Here is a 23,328-nt window from a genome sequence, read left to right as displayed (position 1 = left end):
TAAACAGAGTGCAGCAAAGGAAAAGCGGGAGGAAAAAAAAAAATGTACTCAGGTCTTCTTTTTATCCCACTTCTGCGATGCATTAAACACTTTTAAGGCCTGCTATACTGTTATGATCCTTAGTGGTTGAGGATCACAAATTACTCCAGCTAAGTAACAAACATAGGACAAGCTCTAGGGAGGTGGCAAACTGGACTGACCGCAAATCTGAACCTATCCAAACACACTAGAAGTAGCCGGTGAACGTGCCTAAAAATCCTAGACGTCTCGAGCCAGCCTGAGGAACTAACTACCCCTAGAGAGAAAGAAAGACCTCTCTTGCCTCCAGAGAAATAATCCCCAAAGATATAGAAGCCCCCAACAAATAATAACGGTGAGGTAAGAGGAAGGCACATACACAGGGGTGAAAACAGATTCAGCAAATGAGGCCCACTAATACTAGATAGCAGAAAATAGTAAAGGGGTCTGTGCGGTCAGTAAAAAACCCTTACAAAATATCCACACTGAGATTTCAAGAACCCCCGCACCAACTAACGGTGTGGGGGGAGAAACTCAGTCCCCTAGAGCATCCAGCAAGCGAGGAGATCACATCTTAGCAAGCTGGACAAGAAACATGATGAATGCTGATAATCAAAAAATGAACGGACAAAAACTTAGCTTGTCTTGGAGAGGCTGGGAGCAAGGTAATCACAAGGAATCTGAAGAGCACTGAATACATTGATAGCAGGCAAGGAACTGAGTATCCAGGTGAGCTAAATAGGAAACCAACCAAGGATAACGAACCAGCTGATGCAGCCAACCTGCAGAAAGACAACACTGCACAGTACCGCTTGTGACCACTAGAGGGAGCCTAAAAATAGAGTTCACAACAGTCTATGTTGCCACCTGATTCTGGCTTACCCTGTCCCATCCCTTATTGTTTCTTTGGTTATTACTTTTTATATGTTTACCTAATAAACTTTTGTAATTTTTAATTACTTCGGTTTTCGTGGTGCTTTCTTTTTATATGATTTTCATAGTCTCTTATATGCTGAGAGCAGATGCTCTGCAGGAAGTTCTGTAGCTTTATAGAAGCTGTTGGTGGCTTTACAGATGAATCTGGTAAGTCTTTTTTACTGTCCTGTCCCCGTGGCCTGTGGCTGCAAATATGGCTCTGTGAGATGCTGAATCTCTTCACCCTACTTACAATTGGCGGTGTTCGCAGATAGCTTAACTCAGCTGCCGGCACACATGTTATGAAGAATCCAGAAGAGACTTTGATTTGTTTAAGAATCCTTGTTGACTGCATAAACAGCAGCAGCAGATAAAAAAGACTTTCTTTGAGACAAGCTGAAAGCACATGTGCCTCTAATGAAGCCAAGATGGAGACTGAGACACAGGCAGAAGAAGAAGGAAGTGAAGTGACATGACACCCAGCAGGGGGAGACAGAAGGGACAAACTTCATGGAAAGGGAGGATTTCAGCTATGCAAAACACACGAACACATAGCAACAATAAACATTATGAGAAACTGCAATACAGCATGTAAAATGTACAGGACAGTCTGTAAAATGTCTCATTCATGGGACATAACAGTCCTGTTGAAAAATAAATGATAGTCCAACTAAACGCAAACCGGATGGAATAGCATGCCGCTGCAAGATGAACCTCCTCCATGCTTCACGGTGGGAACCAGGTATGTAGAGTCCATCCGTTCACCTTTTCTGCATCGCACAAAGACACGGAGGTTGGAATCAAAGATTTCAAATTTGGACTCATCAGACGAAAGCACAGATTTCCACTGGTCTTATGTCCATTCCTTGTGTTCTTTAGCCCAAACAAGTCTGCTTGTTGCCTGTCCTTAGCAGTGGTTTCCTAGCAGCTATTTTACCATGAAGGCCTGCTGCACAAAGTCTCCTCTTAACAGTTGTTGTAGAGATGTGTCTGCTGCTAGAACTCTGTGTGGCATTGACCTGGTCTCTAATCCGAGCTGCTGTTAACCTGCAATTTCTGAGGCTGGTGACTCGGATAAACGTATTCTCAGAAGCAGAGGTGACTCTTGGTCTTCCTTTCCTGGGGTGGTCCTCATGTGAGCCAGTTTCTTTGTAGCGCTTGATGGTTTTTGCCACTGCACTTGGGGACACTTTCAAAGTTTTCCCAATTTTTCAGACTGACTGACCTTCATTTCTTAAAGTAATGATGGCCGCTCGTTTTTCTTTACTTAGCTACTTTTTTCTTGCCATAATACAAATTCCAATAGTCTATTCAGTAGGACTATTAGCTGTGTATCCACCAGACTTCTGCACAACACAACTGATGGTCCCAACCCCATTTAAGAAATCCCACTTATTAAACCTGACAGGGCACACCTGTGAAGTGAAAACCATTCCGGTGACTACCTCTTGAATCTCATCAAGAGAATGCCAAGAGTGTGCAAAGCAGTCATCAAAGCAAAAGGTGGCTACTTTAAAAAACCTAGAATATAAGACATAACAAAAAGGTGTGAAACAACTGAAATTAAGTGCATAATTCCACATGTGTTAATTCATATTTTTTATGCCTTAAGTGTGAATGTAGAATTTTCATAGTCATGAAAATACAGAAAAAGCTTTAAGAAGGTGTATCCAAACTTTTGGTCTGTGCTGTACATTGTGTATCTAAGCTCTGCGCTGTATCCGTCATGTATCTCAGTGCTGCGCTGTATCCATCATGTATCTCAGCTCTGCGCTGTATCCGTCGTGTATCTCAGCTCTGCGGTGTGTATACGTCTCATGTGGTGGGACCTGCGGGGTCTGTATCTCCATGTAAGAACTGCAGAGGAATGAGAAGAATATCACCTAAGATGAGTCCATGAGGGAGGCAGTTTGGTGGAGTGGGGATGGGGAGGGAGGGAAGTGGCCATATAGTGTTCAGATAGCAGGACTTCAAAGGCAGACTCTGCAGACACACAACACAGCCCTGCAGACCCCCGGTGAGTGACAGAGCCATGCAGCATGCAGTGCGTGCAGGAGGGAGATTATGTTTACTTACTCTTCTGCTCTGTGAGTGTCGGCCAGCACCGTAACAGTCACCTTCTGGTCCGGACAAACTCTGTTCAGGGATGACATTACCTATGTTGTCGGTTGTGAGCAGCGGTGCGCGCACCGCACTAGTGACACTCAGGGATGTCAGGGTGTAATAATTAGGGGATAACTCAGGAGACTCTTTGTGTGAAACAAGACAACTACAGGACACAGTTTTATAAGTGGTAAAGTCTATATTATCACACGGTGATTCAAACAGGTGCAGAGAGAAACTCACGTCCACAACACTTGGTGTAAATATTAAACGCAGCTTAGCAGTCTATAGGAAACTTCAGAGGAAAATGCAATGAAGCAGAAAGTCTATGAAGCACAGTTATTCTTGAGGATACTTGACACGAATAAATCCTTGTCTTAGTCCAGGCACAGATAGATATGCTTATTAGGCAGTTCAAATCATATCTTAGCTCAACCAGGGAGGCCTGGTTAATAGTCTCAGGTTATTGCAAAAGCAGCAACAGCCTACATGACCAGCAAATGCAGATGGAAGCAAACACGAACAGCAGATGAAGGAGGATTACTGAAAACTTGTGTATGCAGCAGGAACTCAGAGCAGAGTAGCAGGATCACCACACAGGTTCACAGGAGCAGGTGTATAGCCAGAGAGTAATCAGAGGTCAGGAGCTGGATGCAAGGCAGAATACTCTAGCACAGACTGAAGGCTGGGGTGGAGTTTTATAGCAGGAGACACAGTGCACATGAGACCAAAGACGCCATCTTGAAAAAGGGCAGTAATGCACAACAGGTAAAAAATGTTCAGAGTCCTGACACAGGGATTATGGAGAGTCGGCACCACTTGTTCTGACTGCCGCACTGCCGCCCCCTGGCTTTCAGTGATGACTGCCACCTGAAGCAAAGGGCTCAACTTGCCTCATGATAGCGGCGCCCCTGCCCACTGTTTTCCTCAAGCACCTGATAGAAAAAGGCTTCTACATAGATAAGTGTAATGTGCTACATTAGGGTCTGATGAGATATATAGTACATATTAATATATTGTACCCTATACATGACACTTGTGTATTTATAGATATGTCTGTGTATTGTCATGTATAGGGTGAAATATAGACTGCTCAAAAAAAGAGAACACTTAAAGAACACAATGTAACTCCAAGTCATTCACACTTCTGTGAAATCAACCTGTCCAGTTATGAAGCATCACTGATTGTGAATCAATTTCTCCTACCGTTGTGCAAATGGAACAGACAACAGGTAGAAATGTTAGGCAATCGGCAAGACAACCACTATAAAAGAGTTGTTCTGCAGGGGTGATCACAAACCATTTCTCTGTTCTCATCCTTTTTGGCTGTTTTGTTCACTCTTGCACTTTGTCATTGCTCTAACCCCTACAGTAGCATGAGGTGTCTACAATCCACAGAAGTTGCTCAGATAGTGCAGCTCAACCAGGACCACACATCAATGTGAGCATGGGCGGACATACCGCCGGTTCAACCGGTGCGGCTGCACCGGGGCCCGGAGGCTCTGGGGGGCCCCTGCAGGGCGGCTAATATAGAGGGCAATCTGGCCAGTCTATCCGGCCCCGAAGGCCCCCTGGCCAGATTGCCCTCATGTGCGGCAGGCAGGGAGCAATCCCTGCAGCTCCGCTGCCTGCAAGAGAAAATGGCAACGGATCTGCAAGGAATGAATCCATCCTGCTTCCTTTCTCACACAGACAGCAGCGGCTGAATGACATCATCATTCTGCGCTGCGGCTGTGCGAGACAGGAAGCTGCCGGCGTGCAGCTTCAGGATAGGATCCATGCGCAGAGGTGAGACATCTCCTGTCTTCTTCACAGCTGCTCCTCCTGTCTGGTGCTTGTTGTTAGATCACCCCCTTCTCCCTGCACACACTTCCAGCCTGTGCAGAACTTCGTCTGCACACTCATGCCTGGAAAGAAGCTGCAGCTGTGTGCAGGACCTCAATCACCCCCTGAACAGGAGGTAAAGAACGGTCTGAATGTGACGGATTGTTTGCAGAGTAAAGAAGGGAGGCAGGGGCTGCAGTCAGAGACTAGAAGCAGTGATTTACTGACTATGACCCCCGGAGCTTTGTGTTCTCTGGTCAGTGCAGAATTTTCATCCACACACAGCAGGGACCAGAGAGCTCAGAACTCGGGAACACAGTCACTAAATCACTGGGTCTATTCTCTGACGGGACTCCAGTCATCACTGCAGTATCAGATCCAGGCTGGGACTGACCCCTGAGTCCATCCCCCAGTGGAGACTTTTTCACATATACTGTATCTGTTGCATTAAACACACAGGTACAATACATAGACACATATAAGGGTATGTTTCCACTGTCAGTAAACTCTGCAGATTGGACGCTGTGTACATCCGCAGCATCCAATCCGCAGCAGCTGGATGTTACAGCATAGTGCATGAGATTTCAAGGAATCCAATGTCCACTATGTATGCAGCGGCACCCGCAGCTTCCCTGCGAAGACGGACATGCGGCGCATCTTTCTAGACCGTAGCATGTCTATTTATCTTGCGGAGACGCTCAGTCTCCGCAAGATAAATATCACAGTCCAATGTATAGGATGCGGTGATTCCGCATGGTTCAATGAACACATGCGGAATCATCACTCGTACAAAAGCCGGCAGTGCTTCGGACCGATCGGACATGTGCTGCATCCAAAGCGCTGCCGATTCCTGACCGTGGAACCATACCCTTATACATTATTGTATAGTATGTCACATATGCAGTAGACACAGGTGTTTATTATACATGGGCATATTCTACAGTATGTATACATTTTATATAGGTATGTACTATGAGTGCACTTCATATATATAGTTATACACTGATGCATTGATATACTGTAGTCAGCTACATCATTTTTGCCTACTACTAGTTTTGAAAAATCTCCACAGACTGTATAAGCCCTTAACGAAATATGACATACTGCTTACATCATATGTTGTCTTCCTGCCTTCATGCGGGTTCGCAAGCTGATCCCGCATATTTCCTGACAAATGATGGCAGTGATATTCAGCCATCATCTGTCACTAACAGCAACTGTTCACCTGTTAAACACCGCTGTGGATCTGTGACAGCAGCATTTACAGCATGTCGGCAGGGGAGAGTGTTGATCAATGCATCCATTGGCACTCTTGTGACATGATGGTGGGGAGCTGATGGGTTGCTATGATGGCCAGAGGCCTGTTGACAGCCTGTGCCTGTCATGACAGATTTCTGTGAAAACCAGCCTGCAGCTGACTTTCATAGGAGATTGTGATTTTTACAATAATCAGCAATACTGTGGCACTGCTAAATATAGCACAAGTAATCGGATTATTGAAGGTTCAAGCCCCCTAACAGTACTAACAATACAGAGAAAAGTAAAAGAAAAATGCTTTGAAAAATATGAAAAAAAGTTCAACTTACCCTCCTTCAAGTTAGGAAGTACAAAAAAAATACACATCTTTGGTATCACTACATCAGTAATGGCGTGTCGTGGTCATAGTGTGGTGGTAATTCTACCTTGTATGTGGTATTATTCGTTCACTATATGATGATAATATGGTCTGGTCACAGTGTGGCGGTATTTGTCCCTGGTATGTGATATCATTCGGTCACTCTGGTGGTTAAATGTGATCTGGTCACGGTGTGGCAGTGTTTGTCTCCTGTATGTGATATTCGGTCATTATATGGTGGTAACATGTGGTTTAGTCATGGTGTGGTGGTATGTGTCCCCTGTATGTGATATTATTTGGTCACTATGTGGTGGTAATTTGTGGTCTGGTCACGGTGTGGCGGTATTTGTTGCTTTTATTTGGTATTATTTGTCTTGGTATAGGGGACTGTGTTGTGTATTGAGGTCACTTGTTCTCACTGATATCAATAAGGGGAAGATTATTGATTTCCAATACAGTCGAAATACTTGGAGGTTTTACCCCTCCCTGTCCTGTGACTATTACACAGTAGAAAAGATGCACTTACATTTGTTCTCCTGTGAAAACAAGTAATCACCTATCCTAAGGCCACGTTCATACGTTCAGTATGTGGTCAGTATTATACATTAGTATTTGTAAGCCAAAACCAGGAGCGGCGATAAATGCGGAAGTGGTGACGTGTTTCTATTATACTTCTCCTCTGATTGTTCCACTCCTGACTTTGCCAAAACGAAAGCTGCAGGCTATGTATGTAATCTGGTGTTTGATGGGAACTGTTAATGTGTGATTGGTGAGGACGTGGTGCAGAAGTGGAGTTTTTCCAAGAGTGGGCAATGAGACTGTGGAAGGTTCGAGTTGTGGAGGCAGAGCTGGGGTGAAGCCTTAGCGGAGTCTCAAGGGGCCCGAAAATTTTGACAGCATGGGGCTCTGAAATTCCTAGTGGCAGCCCTTGGTGGAGGAGAGGGCAATGATGGGGGTGATGAGGCAGAAGGCAATGATTGGGTTGACGGAGTGGGCAATTATGGGGGTGATGGGGCAGAAGGCAATGATTGGGTTAACGGAGAGGGCAATGATAGGGGTGGTGGGGAGAAAGCAATTATGTGGGTGGTAGAAAGGGCAATAATGGGATGGTGGGGAGAAGGAAATGATGGAGGTCCTGGAATGTTTAATGATGGGGTGGTGGGGAGGAGGAAATGATGGAGGTCATGGAATGGGTAATGATAGGGTGGTGGGGAGAAGGCAATGATGGAGGTGGTGGAATGGGCAATAATGGGGTGGTGGGGAGAAAGCAATTATGAAGGTGGTGAAGAGGGCAATTAAGGAGGTGGGGAAGAGGGCAATGATGGGATGCGGGGGGAGGAGAACAATGAGGAATGTGGGGGATTTGGGTGAGAGGAAGGGGGATTGGGATGGGAGGAAGGGGGATTTATAATGGATTTAGGAACAGGGGGAGGTGGAGAAAGACGTTATTATCGATAATTATTATGTCTAACACAGTCCCTTAGTATAAAGTGTACTCACTTATTATGTATAGCACAGTCCCTTAGCATATAGTGTACTCACTTATCTTTAGCACAGTCCCTTAGTGTATAGTGTACTCATTATGTATAAAACCATCCTTAGTTACATAGTTTCCTCTTTTGTTATGTATAACACCGTCCCTTATTCCATCCTCTCTAGCTATGTATGATGCCCTCTATTATATAGCTTCCTCTGCTGTTATGTACAGTGCAGTCTCTTACATAGTGTATTCTTGATATTTTTATTATTCACAGCGCCTTCTTTTATTACATAGTCCCCTCTCTTGTTAGATATAAAATGACTACTGATGGAGGAGCCGGTGACCAGACTACCAGTCCATCAGCTCCTCCTTTAGAAAAGAAGCTTTCTTCTGCATTTCACATCTAACAAGACAGGACGGTATGTAATAAAAACACAGGGCTCTATAAAATCCAATATGTAAGGGTCTGTGTAGTAGATAATAGGAGAGGGCACTGTATAATAAGGGACGGCAATATACATAATAAAGGAGACTATTTAATATATATACATGTATGTGTGTGGAGATATATATATATATATATATATATATATATATATTGTAGCTTTGTCGCCTTTAAAGGAGGGGGGCCCAGACACGTTTCCTGCACAGGGGCCCCAAGCTGTCTGTGTCCGCCCCTGAATGTGAGCTATGGCAAAAAGGATAGCTGTGTCTGTCAACAGTGTCCAGAGTCTGAGCTGATTTGGAACCAGCAGACAGGCCAGTACACCAGAAGATGTGAAGGGGGCTGTAGGATGGCAACAGCCCAGCAGCAGGACTGGTACCTCCTCGTTTCTCCAAGGAGTAGCAGTGGTGCTGGCCCTGGATGTAGAGCTGTATTGTGCTCTTGGCTGTTACACTACGAACAAGTAATACTGGCTTTGCCATCTCTAGCTTTGCAACCTGTAGCATATGTTGTTATCTTTGAGGGAGAATCTACGGTATTTAAGAGATTTTTCCATTTTATGTGAGGTGCACTTCCTGTTTGGGTCTTTCCTTAGTGATCCTTCAGTTATTGCGGTACTCCATGTCTTGTATGATGAATCTGTAGAAGACGCATTTATTTTGTGCATGGAGATATGTGTACCTCTGTGGTTACGGACTGGAGCAGGCTTAGGCTACGTTCACATTTGCGCCTTTGGGCATAACGACGCATGCGTCATGCGCCCCTATCTTTAACATTGGGGATGCATGGACATGCGTTGTCATGCGTTTTGTTGCGTTTCACGGCGCATGCGTCGTTTGGCCGCACCTGGGGGGGCGCGGCCGACGCTACATGTTGCATTTTTGTAGCGTCGAAAATTTTGGAAAAAACGCATGCGTCGCCCGTGCGTCGTAATTGCATTTTTATCCTCATTGAACACAATAGACAACACAACGGACGCAAGTGCGTGCATCGTACTGCGTTGTGCGACGCATGCGTCGTTTAATAAAATAACACAAAACAGTGTCTAGACGGTGTCTAGACAGTTAAAAAACATCCGACATATATAAATAAAGTTTTGCATTGTTTGTCACTTGGCTGCTGCATAGGACAGAGAACAGACAAGCTCTATATCATCTGCATCATCTGCTTTCAAGAGATGTAAGTATAGAATGGATCTGCGCATTTTCTTTGTGTTTGATTTTTTAAAATTTATAGCAAGTTGTGTATTTGTTTGTTATGCACTTTCACCGTCTATACTGTGGTTGTGTAATGGACATTGTTTTTTTTTTTATTCTGGTCGTGATGTATTTCTGGCGTTATATGATGGTGTTTCATTGTCTCCGGCCTTGTTGGTTTTATTGTAAAGTATGGTGGTCTATCCAGGATTGACTTTTATTTTCCTTTTTTTGGGGTGTTTTTTTATTCTGGTTGTGATGTATTTCTGGCGTTATATGATGGCGTTTCATTGTCTCCGGCCTTGTTGGTTTTATTGTAAAGTATGGTGGTGTATCCAGGATTGACTTTAATTTTCCATTTTTGGGGGTGTTTTTTTATTCTGGTTGTGATGTATTTCTGGCGTTATATGATGGCGTTTCATTGTCTCCGGCCTTGTTGGTTTTATTGTAAAGTATGGTGGTCTATCCAGGATTGACTTTTATTTTCCTTTTTTGGGGGGTGTTTTTTTAATCTGGTTGTGATGTATTTCTGGCGTTATATGATGGCGTTTCATTGTCTCCGGCCTTGTTGGTTTTATTGTAAAGTATGGTGGTGTATCCAGGATTGACTTTTATTTTCCATTTTTTTGGGGTGTTTTTTTATTCTGGTTGTGATGTATTTCTGGCGTTATATGATGGCGTTTCATTGTCTCCGGCCTTGTTGGTTTTATTGTAAAGTATGGTGGTGTATCCAGGATTGACTTTTATTTTCCATTTTTGGGTTTTTTTTTTTATTCTGGTTGTGATGTATTTCTGGCGTTATATGATGGCGTTTCATTGTTTCCGGCCTTGTTGGTTTTATTGTAAAGTATGGTGGTCTATCCAGGATTGACTTTTATTTTCCTTTTTTATTTTTTTTTGGTTTGCCTTTTCTTGTGCCTTTCTGAAAAAAAACTATTTATTTTTTAAAAAAAGATATGTGTATTTTTTGGATTAGTACATAGGGTCTGTTGTTTATTTGTTTTGTTATCTTTTCTGGGACTGTTCTCTTCTGCTTTTGCTATACTCTGGCATTATGTTGTCTCTGCCTTTGTAGTTTCAATGTATGGCGGTGTGGTTTGCTCAGCGCTTGTTCAGTTGGCATTGTAATATGAGTGCACTGTTCGTTGTGTTCGTAATGCTTATGTATGTTTTTTTTTATATTTTCCTCTATGTGGCTGTGTATAATTGTGCATTCTGTTAATGCAAAAAATTTTGGGGGGTTTTCCTTGCAGAATTTATCTTGTTACCATGGCCAGCGAGTCAAGCCACACAACAGCGCAGGGGAGTCAGGTGAGTACATGATCTACTGTTGCTTACTATTCGTTGTCATTTGTATACGTGTCACTCAATTGTTGTAAAACTATTTTCCAGGCTTCTTCAAGTGAGGAATAGGAAGCGCGCCAGCAGGAGCAGCGACCTCGGGGCCAAGTTGTGGTGGCAAGACGGCGAGTAAGTATTTTTTCCAACAACCTTTTTTTTTTTTTTTTTTTTTTTTTAACAATTTCAATTTTTTTTTTTTTTTTTGGGTGGGGGGGGGAGAGAGCTATTTTTATTTAGATTGCAAACATTAATGTTTTCCAATTATTCTAGGTTTCACAACGGGACCAAGATGAGGAGATAGACGTAGATATCATGGTCGCCTCTATCCAGGAGCGAGGCCCGTTGTGGGACAGCCGTGACCCCCGGCACGCGGACCAGGTCGTTTTGAGGCGTATGTGGACGGAGGTTGCCCAATCGCTGTGGGATGGCTTTGACACAGCTTCATCCGCGGACAAAGATAACTTTGGTAAGTATTGCTGAAATGCCTCTCTGACACATCAGGCCAGGATACACAACCGTGTGTGATGCGATCAACTCCTACAAGTTTGTTGCGTTATCTTATTTATTGCTGAAATGCCTCTCTGACACATCAGGCCAGGATACACAACCGTGTGTGATGCGATCAACTCCTACAAGTTTGTTGCGTTATCTTATTCAGCCGATGGTATTTACCCCAAAAAATTTTTATCAACAACTCATATAGGATAAAATATAACTTTTACTTCTTATCTTAAAAGCCTTAAGCTCTCATTAAAAATGCAGAAATGCACAATACAAACAAAACATACAGATAACTGTGGAAATTAGCGCTGAAGATCCTATTCGGAAAACTATACCCTATAGCCCTGATACGTTATTCAGGAATATTCAATTAGGGTACAACAGCACAGAACCTTTATGGTCACTAATATCCTGTAGCATAAGCATAGCGCATCAGTACTACCATCAAAGTAAGAGCCTTGGACATGTGACACCACTAAGAGGTTTTTTCATCCCAGTCTAGCAGTAGATACCATAATCCTTTATACACTGCAGTCTGGAATACAACAATGGTTTCACACTTGCCAAAATTACATCGGTATTCAGTCTATCCAAGACTATTCCGTAACCTTAATAGGCTCACTAGAAAAACCATTGATTGTGGCTGGTTCTTGTAGAAATAATAAAGAACGATCTCACCCGCATCAAGCCATAGTCATTCGCTGTACTCTATTATACTGGCGGCGGTGGATGTTCTCCCCTTTTTGTCCCGACGCTTTTCGTTTTCAACTCCTCAGGGGATATCATCGGGGTTACTATAGTGTGTCCGTCCAGCCGACGCTGCCAATCCATGCGCGTGTTAGGTAAATGCATGCCCGCTTTTTATATAATGCATCTCACGTACCAACATCCGGGCCGTGCACAGCCCGAAGCTGAACATCCGGCCGGATGTGAGATCATCTGACCCCATCAGCTGACTAAAGGGTAAGACAGCTGACTACCATAGCTACTCTGGATCGCAAGCTTTTCTATGCGCATGCGCTCTAACTTGCAGTATCTTATGGAACGCAAACACTCTTAAAGCTCCTGCGCTATCAGATTGCGGTCATCTATTTATTTAAATACCGCCCGATAACTGTAACAAATAGCTACCCAGTTTCCATGCGCAAATCACCAAGTGATGCATTTACCAAATATCATTTATTCTGCATCCCTAGTGTTTTACCACCATATTATGTGCATATTATTTCTCTTATCGGTAAGACATCCACTACGGTATCATTAGTCATATTAGACATAGATCAAGCCTGTATAGATCAAGTACACTACCCACATTGGGGACTAAGAAACAATAATCAAAGCTAAATAGACTATAAAAGAACCATAAATTAGATTTTCAATTAATTACGACAGACTATTCCCAGGAGCATTGGAGGCATGGAGGGGATAGTATCAGATAGAAAGAGATTGAGTGGAGAAAAAGCCTAGTAAGCCCCTAGGGGGCCCTACACTATAGTGTAGGGGTATAGTTTTCCGAATAGGATCTTCAGTTGCGTTATCATTTGAAAATGTTTCTCAAAATTTTTTGGGGGGTTTTGTTTTTTCACAGTCAAAAAATTGAGGACAAGATGGCGTTCCATGAAGGACCGTTTCAATAGTGGTCTGCGGAAGGAGGAGGAACAGGCTCGTAGTGGTGCTGCTGCGGCAAGGACATCTACGTACAAGCACACCAGACTTCTCCCGTTCCTGAGACCGGTCCTTGCCCGCCGAGAGTAAGTATTTAGTACCTATTCAAACACATCGGGTATTGTACAAAATGCATGTTCACGTACTATATTGTCCAGCCACGTAGTATATTGCCCAGCCATTTAGTATATTGGCCAGTGACGTAGTACAGCACAGAGACACATAGTATATTACCCAGCCACGTACAATATTTAATAGTGGCGTTGTATATTGCCCATCCTGGTTTGTCACAGTTTTCCAAAAAAAAAATAAAAAAAAAATTGACACGGGAGACCTTATAGTCCACGGCAGGATCCGTTCCCAGGGTTGGTCTGATCGCAGGACCTGTGATGACGTCTCGGTCACATGACCGTGACGTCATGGCAGGTCCGACGATAAGCGTAAACCATGGCGGACATCACAAACGGCAACCATGGTTGAGTATAGCCTGGTTATTTTTATATATATTTTATAATAGGCAGCGTCAATATTAAAAAGTTTGTAACATCAAGGTGTAACGGCGGCCACGGTTACCGCTGGTAAGTGTTTATCGTGACAGAGGGGAGTATGCGGGCAACAGGCATTCACTGCGGGGAGTAAGGAGCGGCCATTTTATTATGGACTGTGCCCGTCGCTGATTGGTCGCGTCAGCCATGACAGGCAGCTGGCCAGAACAATCAGCGAATGAAAACCGGTACTGCAGGACAGACAGACTGACAGACGGAACTGACCCTTTACAATTATTTAAAATTGTTTTACTGTTGTGTGATGCAATATTAACTTTTTATTACACAGGAGGTGGCGAATGTAAAATGTTATATTTTGTATACTAATGTTTTCCTTATGTTTTCACAGAACACACAGCAGCACCCTCGAGCCTGTTCGGCCATCTGGAGCGGTCCTTCATGAATCGCCATCTGACCCGTCACAGCCATTCCACAGCGAGAGCAGGCTTGCACCATCATCTGGAGAACCGGCAGCCGGTCCATCAGGTGTTCCCCTGGCCGAGGCCACTGGCGCTCCTTCCTTCGGGTATTCCCGACAGCGTCAGCGGGCCTCGTACAGGCCGCTAATGCCCGAATTTTTGCATTTGGGCATGGTCTTCCAGAATTGTTTCAAGGCGCTGGGCGATAGAATGGACACTGCTCTGTCCAATATCGACCGGCGCCTTGAAACAATGGAATCCGAGCTCTCGAGGCCGGCAAAACATTTTTTTAGTGCCATTGCGAAGGGCATGGTGGAACATCTTACGCCGGAACTCCAGATTTTGGTGATGCAGGCCTGCAACAATGCCTACGTGACTGCTCTGCAGCAGGCTCAGGTCATGCAGTCAGCGACTACAATGCCCATAGTACCATCGCTGGCTAGCATGACTCCGACTCCTGCTGCAGAGCAACTCCACAGAGGTCCGCGTGCTGAGGGCCGCCGCCACCATCGAAACGAGCCGCCAAGTCCTGCTCCTGCCAGGCCTTCCAGTTCCAGAAGATGCCATGCAGAACACCACCCAGAGGGAGAGAGGAGAAAACGCAAAAAAACACGGACAGCTACGGTGGCTCTGGCTGCTCCAATATCAACACCGAGCTCTCGGCCGGGGTCTAGCCGGAGCAGGAGTAGCCAGAGCCAGTCAACAGTGACTAGGAGACTGGTCGTGCCTCCTCCCTCCCCTCCTGCGTTGGCAATCTCGCCACCGTCGGCCACAGGGTGGTCAGAGATACCTTCAAGTATTTTACAGTACGGTATACTCCTCCTCCTCCTCCTCCCCCTCCACCCACTCCCAAACCGGGGGATATCATTCGCCATTAATTGCGGACGTTCCTACCCCTTAAACCTTTCCACATTTTTCTTTTTGTGTCCCCCTTATTAAAATTGTTATTTTGCTAACAAAATTGGAGTTTCTTGTTCTAAAATAAGTTTGCAGCAACTCACACCGTGCGCCGCATACATAAATCTTTTCTTTTTCACACCTCGTATCTGCAATGTCTGACACTATTTTATCTATTTTGTTTTCTGTTTGTTTTGGGTGTCTCTCATTGTACTATGAGGTGTTACAAACACAAAGAGGATTCAAAAATATAACAATTTTCAAACATACTGTAAGGTTATGGGTCAGGTGAGGTGGTAGCAATGGTCACGTGGACAAGTGTCGCCACTATTTGACTCAGGACGTTTTCCAGCATCCTGAGTTCAATAGTGTTAACTCACTAGAGTTGAGCGAACATGATCGGCTCCCTCCTTGGCAAGCAAAACACTTGCCGGCTTGTAGCATATGGGCCCCGGCTTCATGGAGTGCGGATTATGAGCCGCATGTTCAGAGGCTGTGTGACAGGCAGAACACATCCACAACCCAGGCCTATTTGTTGGCCTCGCCATGCATGTGTAGTGCCTGCCACACAGCCGCGGCACATGCAGCTGCAGCGGCAGAAAACCTGCTTCAGCCCCCCGCTACATGAAGCCAGGTTCCATATGCAACTAGTCTGCAAGCTTAATTGCTTGACAAGGTGGGAGCCGATCATGTTCGCTTAAAACTATGGAACACACGGCTATGTGAGCAAGTGGGGTGGTTTGGCAGAGTCTATTTGGGAACTGGTGCTCACATTATTTGTGGTACACACATTTGGTTCTAGGACATTGCGTTTGTTTTAGCATTTTTTTATTGACAACAACATTGATAAAAAAAAAGGGAAGCAGTTTTTTGTAACGGAAAGGCAAACTAAAGTACGTTTATTCAAAGCACAACACAGTAGAAAATCTAGGTACATTACAACATTGAAAGAACATTACATTAGGCTGGTAAAATTTTATGGACTCAATAGTGTTTAAATCTTAGAATAAATTTATTGTGCTTAATAAAAATCTAAATACTGACATTTAAAGTTAAAAGCAGGATAAAGTACTGTTAAAATCTACACTACACCATTTGATCTTGCCATGACACACGGCCAACATCTGAAACAAAATAGGAAGCTAATCGATCCCTCATCTGCCCAATTTCCAAAGTTGTCCTCAGAGGATGATCTTGGTAATCGGGCAATGGGTTTGATATGGGTTCATCTAGTTCCACGTTGACTCTCTCTTTAGCAATAATATAATTGTGGAGAACCACACAAGCCTTCAACACCTCATCAACTGTCTCAATTTTCAGATTTATAGCGGATCCTAAAATCCGCCATTTGGAGACCAGGATTCCAAAGGCGCACTCCACAGTTCTTCTGGCCCTGGACAGTCTATAATTAAAAATACTTTTTGTGTGGTCCAAGCCCCGACTGGAGTAGGGTTTTAATAGGTTGGCACACATTTGAAATGCCTCATCCCCAACCACAACAAATGGCATTGCCGGGCCTTCGGTGTTGGGAAGAGGTCGTGGCTGGGGGAAATTAAAATTGTTCTGATATAATCTTCGGCCCATATCAGACTCCTTAAATGTCCGTGAATCATTTGCACGGCCAAACGCTCCAATGTCCACGGCGATAAACCTGCAGTCCGCACCTGCAATTGTCATGAGCACGGTGGAAAAGTATTTTTTATAATTAAAAAACAGAGATCCACTTCTTGCAGGCTTTGTAATCCTAATGTGCTTCCCATCCACAGCTCCAATACAGTTAGGGAAAGAACACAGTTGTTCAAATTTTTTTGCATTGACCTCCCATAATTCAGTTGTAGGGAGGGGTAAAAATTCATCTCGGAGATTGTCCCACAAAGCGCGGCATGTGTCGGCAATAATTCCCGAAAGTGTGGAGACTCCAATCCTGAATTGGAAATGCAGGGATCTCAAGGTCTCTCCGGTAGCCAGGAAACTGCCAAACAGATAAATTTAAAAATTAAATTAAGTACATTGAAATATATAAATAGAATAACAAAAAAAAAAAAAAAGAAAACATTGCTGAACATATGACAGGCCTTTACATTGCAAGATAACGTACCGTAGAGTCACCAGCAGCCGTTCCTCAGCAGAAATTGATCGCCGGAGCTGTGTGTCCTGCCTGGTAATGGATCCTTCCACAAGACGAAGCAGATATCGGAAGCTGTCTTGAGACATCCTGGTAAATTCAAAATATTTTTCAAGGTTGTCATTTAGCTCGCCAAACAAGCAATGGTAGGCTCCACGGCTCTCCCGGACTTCCACTATAGGGTGTAGCCAAAAGCGCCGATGAAGACTCTTTCTCTGTTTTTCTCTTTTCCTTTGATGGTAACAGGCAATAGCATAAGCATTAGCCAAGGCAAACTCCAACTCCATATTCAGGTAGATACTCTCCATGGAACGCTCCATCATGATGCTGTAAACACAAGCAAAATGGGAGGAATTCATCTCTGCCAGGGTATATATACACAAATTCCATTACACCCACCCTCCTCTATCCATTGGTGGTCCCTATCTAGTGTCTAGACACAAAATTGTTTTTTTTTTCCCAGCAATTGTGTAAAAGAATGAATCATTGTTTGACAACGCATGTGTCAAAAAACGCAGCGTTTTCGCAAAAAAGCAATGAAAACGCACACAAAACGCTGCGTTTTTCGACGCATGCGTTCAACGCATGCGTCAAAACATGTTGCGTTTTATGTGCGTTTTCATTGCGTCATGCGTTGCATCGACAACGCTGCGCCCAAAGGCGCAAATGTGAACGTAGCCTTACCTGTTCTTGGGTTTGCAGGATCTACGGTAGAAATGTCGAAGCTGTGATCTTTGCTGATCTTAGCCTGCTGGCTCAAAAAGTCCACAAAGAAGCAGAATGGAGTAAACAGAATGTACTTATTCCTCAACGGTGCTGAGAAATAAGGTTACATCACCCCCCAGCGTCAGAAAATCTCCGGGGTATCGGTTACCGGGGCTAGCTGAAACCCTGGAGAACATGATTCTGGTCAGTTTTTACCGACCCCAGTGTTGCGATCACCATTATTCACGGAATAATGGCAACCGCAAAAAAAAACCAAACCTGATTTTCTATTTATTTCCCTCTCCCCGATATCATCTAGCACATCAGAGGAGAGAGAAATGGGGTCCCCCGGGCTCCCCAGGTACCTGCGATGTTCCCCGGTCCCTCCGGCTCTGTCCCCCGGCGTCGTCTTCCGGGGAAAAAAAATGGTGGGCGCAGTGCAACCGCCAAGATCTGCCAGCCGGCACCCAGCAACAATAGGAGATTTCTCCTATTGGTTAATTTTGATCACTGTGATAAACCCTATCACAGTGGTCAAAATAAAAAAAAATAGTAAATCAAACCCCCCTTTATCACCCCCTTAGTTAGGTAAAAATAATAAAATTAAAAGAATATTTTTTTTTCCCATTACGGGTAGGGTTAGGTTTGGGCTAGGGTTAGGGTTATGGTTGGGGTTATAGCTAGGGTTAGGGTTGGGCTAGGGTTAAGGTTATGGCTGGAGTTATATTTGGGTTTATGTTTGGGGTTTGGGCTTTGGTTAGGGTTGGGGCTAGGGTTAGAGTTGGGTTAAGGTTAGGGGTAGGGTTATGGTTGGGGTTATAGCTAGGGTTGGGGCTGGGTTAGGGTTATGGATGGGGTTAGGTTTGGGCTAGGGATGTGTTGGGGTTAGGGTTATGGTTAGGGTTGAGATTAGGGTTAGGGGTGTGTTGAGGTTAGGGCTGTGTTAGGGTTTGAGTTAGAATTGGGGGTTTTCCACTGTTTAGTTACATGAGGGGGGTCACCAAACTCGACATAGCGCCCGCCATTGATTCCAGCCAATTTTGCTTTCAAAAAGTCAATCGGTGCTCCCTCCTTTCTGAGTCCTGCCATGCACCCAAACAGTGGCTTTCCCCCACATCAGGGGTATCGTCGTACTGAGGAGAAATTGCACAACAGATTTTTTTGGTCCATTTTATCCTGATACCCTTGTGAAAATGAAAATGTTTGGTTCCAAAATATTTTTTTTATGAAAAAAGTAAAATGTCCTTTTTTTTTCTTACACATTGGTTTAGTTCTCATGAAGCACCTTAAGGGTTAATAAACTTCTTGAATGTGGTTTTTCGCACCTTGAGGGGTGCAGTTTTTAGAATGGTGTCACTTTGGGGTATTTTCTGTCATATTGACCCCCCAAACTCACTTAAAATGTGAGGTGGTCCCTAAAAAAATAGTTTTCTAATTTTTGTTGGAAAAATGAGAAATTGCTGGTCAACTTTTAACGCTTATAACGTCCTAACAAAAAAAAAAATTGTGTTTCCAAAAGTGTGCCAATGTAAGGCTACTTTCACACATCAGGCACAATCCGGCGAATGTTTTAAAAAACCGATCCGGCGCAGATTGTGAAAAACTGATGTGACGGATCCGACTGACATATCCGGATAATTGGATAAAATAAAATATGGAGCATGCTCAGTTTAAAAAATCGGAATCCGGCGCCGGAATCCGTCATTTTCCGGATCCGGCACATTCCGGCTCCTATAGGCTTCCATTCTAGAGACAAAAAATGTTGCTATGGACGTTTTTTACAGAAACGGCAGATTTTGCGGATCCAGCGAAAACCGGACGAAACGCAATATCATCTGGCGCAATCCGGCACTAATACAAGTCTATGGGGAAAAAAACTGATGCGGCGGCAACATTCGCTGGATCCTTTTTTTTTTAATTTAGCCGAATTGATGCGCGCATTTCCGTCCAGAAGCGCTAGTTAAATGCTGCTGTCAGCTTTTCACAGTTGCATTTAACTAGTTAATAGCGGCGGGTGAATCGCAATTCCACCCGCCACTATTGCGGGCGCATGTCAGCTGTTCAAAACAGCTGACATGTCCCGGCTTTGATGCGGGCTCCGGCCGTGAGCCCGCATCAAAGCAGCGGATCTGACCTCATATGTACTATCCCGTCAGAGGTCAGAAAGGGGTTAAAGAGGAATTCTTCTATCATCTCTGAGGAGCCGTAGCACTCATCGAGCCTCTCCCATAACATGTACAAGCCTCTGCTTTGGTGCTTGATATTGATATCTCTGATGCTTTTTGCGTGTTCTGTTGTCTCATTTCCTAGCCTCATGACCAATAGATCGATCTGTTCATTAAAAGAGAGGTCTAGGCCAGCAGTGGCGTTTCTGATGAAAACTCTACATTCTCTGTAATTTACGGTCGTCAAACTTATAGAGACCTTTGGTGAGTAACTCACGTTGTGAGTATATCTTGAGAAAAGCTGGTAGCTTTTGATCTCTGAGAGGGTGATATGGGTGCACGTCACTGTGGTGGGGTCTCAGTGAGCTATTGTTGTCGTAAAATGCGTAATCGCCGCTGTGAGATATGGGAAAATTATATCATTTTGATATCTGATAGAATTCCCTGTCAGATACTGTGGCCCAAAAATACTTGCTCCAAACTCAGCCCCCACCCTTGGCATTCCCGAGGCCAGAAGGCAAGTCAAATACACTTTATAGAATGGCACCTCATTAACTAGCAAAGGCACTTCCTTGGACAGAGCAGATCCATGTTTGTTTTTAATTACCCCAAGCAAATAAGCCTTTGAAGCTCTGTCCAGGGGGACCGAAAGACCATAGACCCTGTGTCTCCCAGCACCAAGTTCAGCAATTATCACAGGGGTGTGAATTCTTGTGCAGGACCAGCCAACTGGAGTCCTTTGTTTAACTCAAGCAGACATCCTGGCACTACAGATCCCAGACCAGCGCAAGGATCTGAGATATTGAAATAAGAAAATGACCTATAATAAAAGAATGCAATATCTCTGAGCCTAGCAGAGCACATAATTGGAATCTGCATTCCTTTCCCCACAAGCCCATCTTATACCGCTGCCTCTACTCTTATCGAGTTATAAAGCATAGCTACTAGGAATTAAATACAGTAGCCTTATTTGATCTCCCTTTGCAGATAAAATTCAGCAGAACCCAGTGGCGCCACTGCGGTTCCATTCAGAGCTTCAGGCGCAAAGTTATGAAGTTATGAGTGTCCATGGTTTTGGACAGAAAACCATACTCTCAGATATGGGAGGAGAGAGGCTGCACAAGCCCAGGGGTGGGCGCAGCGTGTGGGAGGGGGCAGCCTAGGGGATAATAGGCAGCTCCTCATTTTGGACTGAGCCTACTGGCAGGAGGCCCGTTAGCTGACACGGCCAGAGAATCACGTAACAAAGAATTGGACCTGTGATCAATCAGCGCCTCCCTGTGGTCACATGCTACATAACACGGTAATTGCAATCTATCTACACCCTACGCTTGTACTACTACACTCTTGACTGCATACCTGTATATTTGCTTTTGTGTGTATATATATATATATATATATATATATATATATATATATATATATATATATATATATATACACACACACACAGTACAGATCAAAAGTTTGGACACACCTTCTCATTTAAAGATTTTTCTGTATTTTCATGACTATGAACATTGTACATTCACACTGAAGGCATCGAAACTGAATTAACACATGTGGAATTATATGCTTAGCAAAAAAGTGTGTAACAACTGAAATTATGTCTTATATTCTAGGTTCTTCAAAGTAGCCACCTTTTGCTTTGCTGACTGCTTTGCACACTCTTGGCATTCTCTTGAGGAGCTTCAAAAGGTAGTCACCGGGAATGGTCTTCCAACAATCTTGAAGGAGTTCCCAGAGATGCTTAGCACTTGTTGGCCCTTTTGCCTTCACTCTGGGGTCCAGCTCACCCCAAACCATCTCGATTTGGTTCAGGTCTGGTGACTGTGGAGCCAAGGTCATCTGCTGTAGCACCCCATCACTCTCCTTCTTGGTCAAATAGCCCTTACACAGCCTGGAGGTGTGTTTGGGGTCATTATCCTGTTGAAAAATAAATGATGGTCCAACTAAACGCAAACTGGATGGAATAGCATGCCGCTGCAAAATGCTGTGGTAGCCATGCTGGTTCAGTATGCCTTCAATTTTGAATAAATCCCCAACAGCGTCACCAGCAAAGTACCCCCACACCATCACACCTCCTCCATGCTTCACGGTGGGAACCAGGCATGTAGAGTCCATCCGTTCACCTTTTCTGCGTTGCACAAAGACACGGTGGTTGGAACCAAGGATCTTAAATTTGGACTCATCAGACCAAAGCACAGATTTCCACTGGTCTAATGTCCATTCTTTGTGTTCTTTAGCCCAAACAAGTCTCTTCTGCTTGTTGCCTGTCCTTAGCAGTGGTTTCCTAGCAGCTATTTTACCATGAAGGCCTGCTATACAAAGTCTCCTCTTAAGGCCGGAGTCACACTAGACCGTAATACGGACGAGTGCTATGCGATAAAAAAATCGCATAGCGCTCAGCCCAATGTTAATCTATGGTGCAGCTCCCATCATCCGATATTTTCTCGGCCGTATTCAGGATTTGAGTGAAATCGCAGCATGCTGCGATTGTCAGCGTATCTCGGCCGAGAATCGCCAATGCAAGTCTATGAGTGCGAGAAAAAATCAGATTACACACGGACCATGCGTGTGCATTGCGAGAAATACGGAAGTCTTTCCCAGGTGACAGGAAATTGAATCATCCATTATCAGGAAGCTTTGGCATGCTAATTTCTGGGCCACGCTGGATTGAAAAGCAGGAAGCACGCCTCCACGGAGTGTACTGTGTATCAGCATGGCCAGGCATATAAATGTGGAGATGCTGATTGCTCTGGTCCATGATAGACTAGAATTATGGGACCAACGCGACGCACATTATGCGGACCGTGCATGTAAAGACGCAGCATGGAGGGCAATCTGCCGCCACATGTTGCCCGATTTTGATGAGCGACCTCATGAGGTTCAGCAAGAAATTTGTAAGTACCATTCTTTAACAAAATTGTGTTTAAAATTGGGTTCCTGATAAAACTAACCATGAACACATCATATGTGGTGTGTTTATGAGTGATGTAAATGTTCAAAGCTCTTAGTTGCGGATGCAAAATCATCAACATGACACACAAATATGGTTGAAATGTACTAGCTATAGTCCTTTAATATAGGACAAAGGGAGTTTTATGTCCCCCTAGGCTCCAGGGCCCGTGTGATTGCAAACCCTGTACTGTTGGAGTTATGTGCTTGATATTAATAAAAATCTTGTGATTCTTTGCAGTGAATGATGTCAATAGACGCTCGCGGAGTTGCCGGGACCGATACCAGCGTGAACGTCAACTTTCTGGGCGGAGTGGTGATGCAGCAACCAAAAAAAGAAAATATATTTATTTTGTTCGGCTTAATTTTCTTGCACCGGTGATGGAGCTCAGACCGTAAGTGCATGCATGT

At 44.2% G+C, this 23,328-nt stretch overlaps 2 protein-coding genes across 6 annotated transcripts in view; both read left to right on the top strand.

Moving 5' to 3' along the window:
• Positions 1–23,328, top strand: part of FOXRED2 (FAD dependent oxidoreductase domain containing 2) — a 548,573-nt gene that overhangs the window by 444,363 nt on the left and 80,882 nt on the right. Inside the window, exon 9 of one of the 5 annotated variants that reach the window (XM_077277998.1) lies at positions 23,159–23,312. The exons of 2 other annotated variants lie outside the window; for them this stretch is intronic. In XM_077277998.1, the coding sequence (XP_077134113.1) occupies positions 23,159–23,312 (154 nt within the window). Of the gene's footprint in view, positions 1–10,849; positions 11,065–21,166; positions 21,263–23,158; positions 23,313–23,328 lie in introns of those variants that run through there. 2 more of the 5 variants (XM_077278002.1, XM_077278001.1) reach the window with 2 other exon arrangements.
• Positions 11,124–15,006, top strand: LOC143788142 (uncharacterized). The gene is made up of 3 exons (XM_077277550.1): positions 11,124–11,403; positions 13,027–13,189; positions 13,998–15,006. The coding sequence occupies exons 1-3, from the start codon at positions 11,250–11,252 to the stop codon at positions 15,004–15,006; spliced, it is 1,326 nt and encodes a 441-aa protein (XP_077133665.1). The 5' UTR covers positions 11,124–11,249.

The sequence above is a fragment of the Ranitomeya variabilis genome, chromosome 8 (genome assembly GCF_051348905.1).
Source record: "Ranitomeya variabilis isolate aRanVar5 chromosome 8, aRanVar5.hap1, whole genome shotgun sequence".
Lineage (NCBI taxonomy): Eukaryota > Metazoa > Chordata > Amphibia > Anura > Dendrobatidae > Ranitomeya > Ranitomeya variabilis.
The sequence above is the reverse complement of the archived record's forward strand: the minus strand, read 5'-3'. Positions and strand labels throughout refer to the sequence as shown.

What these genes read in the sequence shown, in the direction of transcription:
- LOC143788142 (XM_077277550.1), top strand. Translation starts at nt 11,250, where the DNA reads ATGGTCGCCTCTATCCAGGAGCGAGGCCCGTTGTGGGACAGCCGTGAC. An exon ending in CGCGGACAAAGATAACTTTG is followed by an intron (nt 11,404 to 13,026) that starts GTAAGTATTGCT and finishes GTTTTTTCACAG; the next exon opens with TCAAAAAATTGAGGACAAGA. An exon ending in CCGGTCCTTGCCCGCCGAGA is followed by an intron (nt 13,190 to 13,997) that starts GTAAGTATTTAG and finishes ATGTTTTCACAG; the next exon opens with AACACACAGCAGCACCCTCG.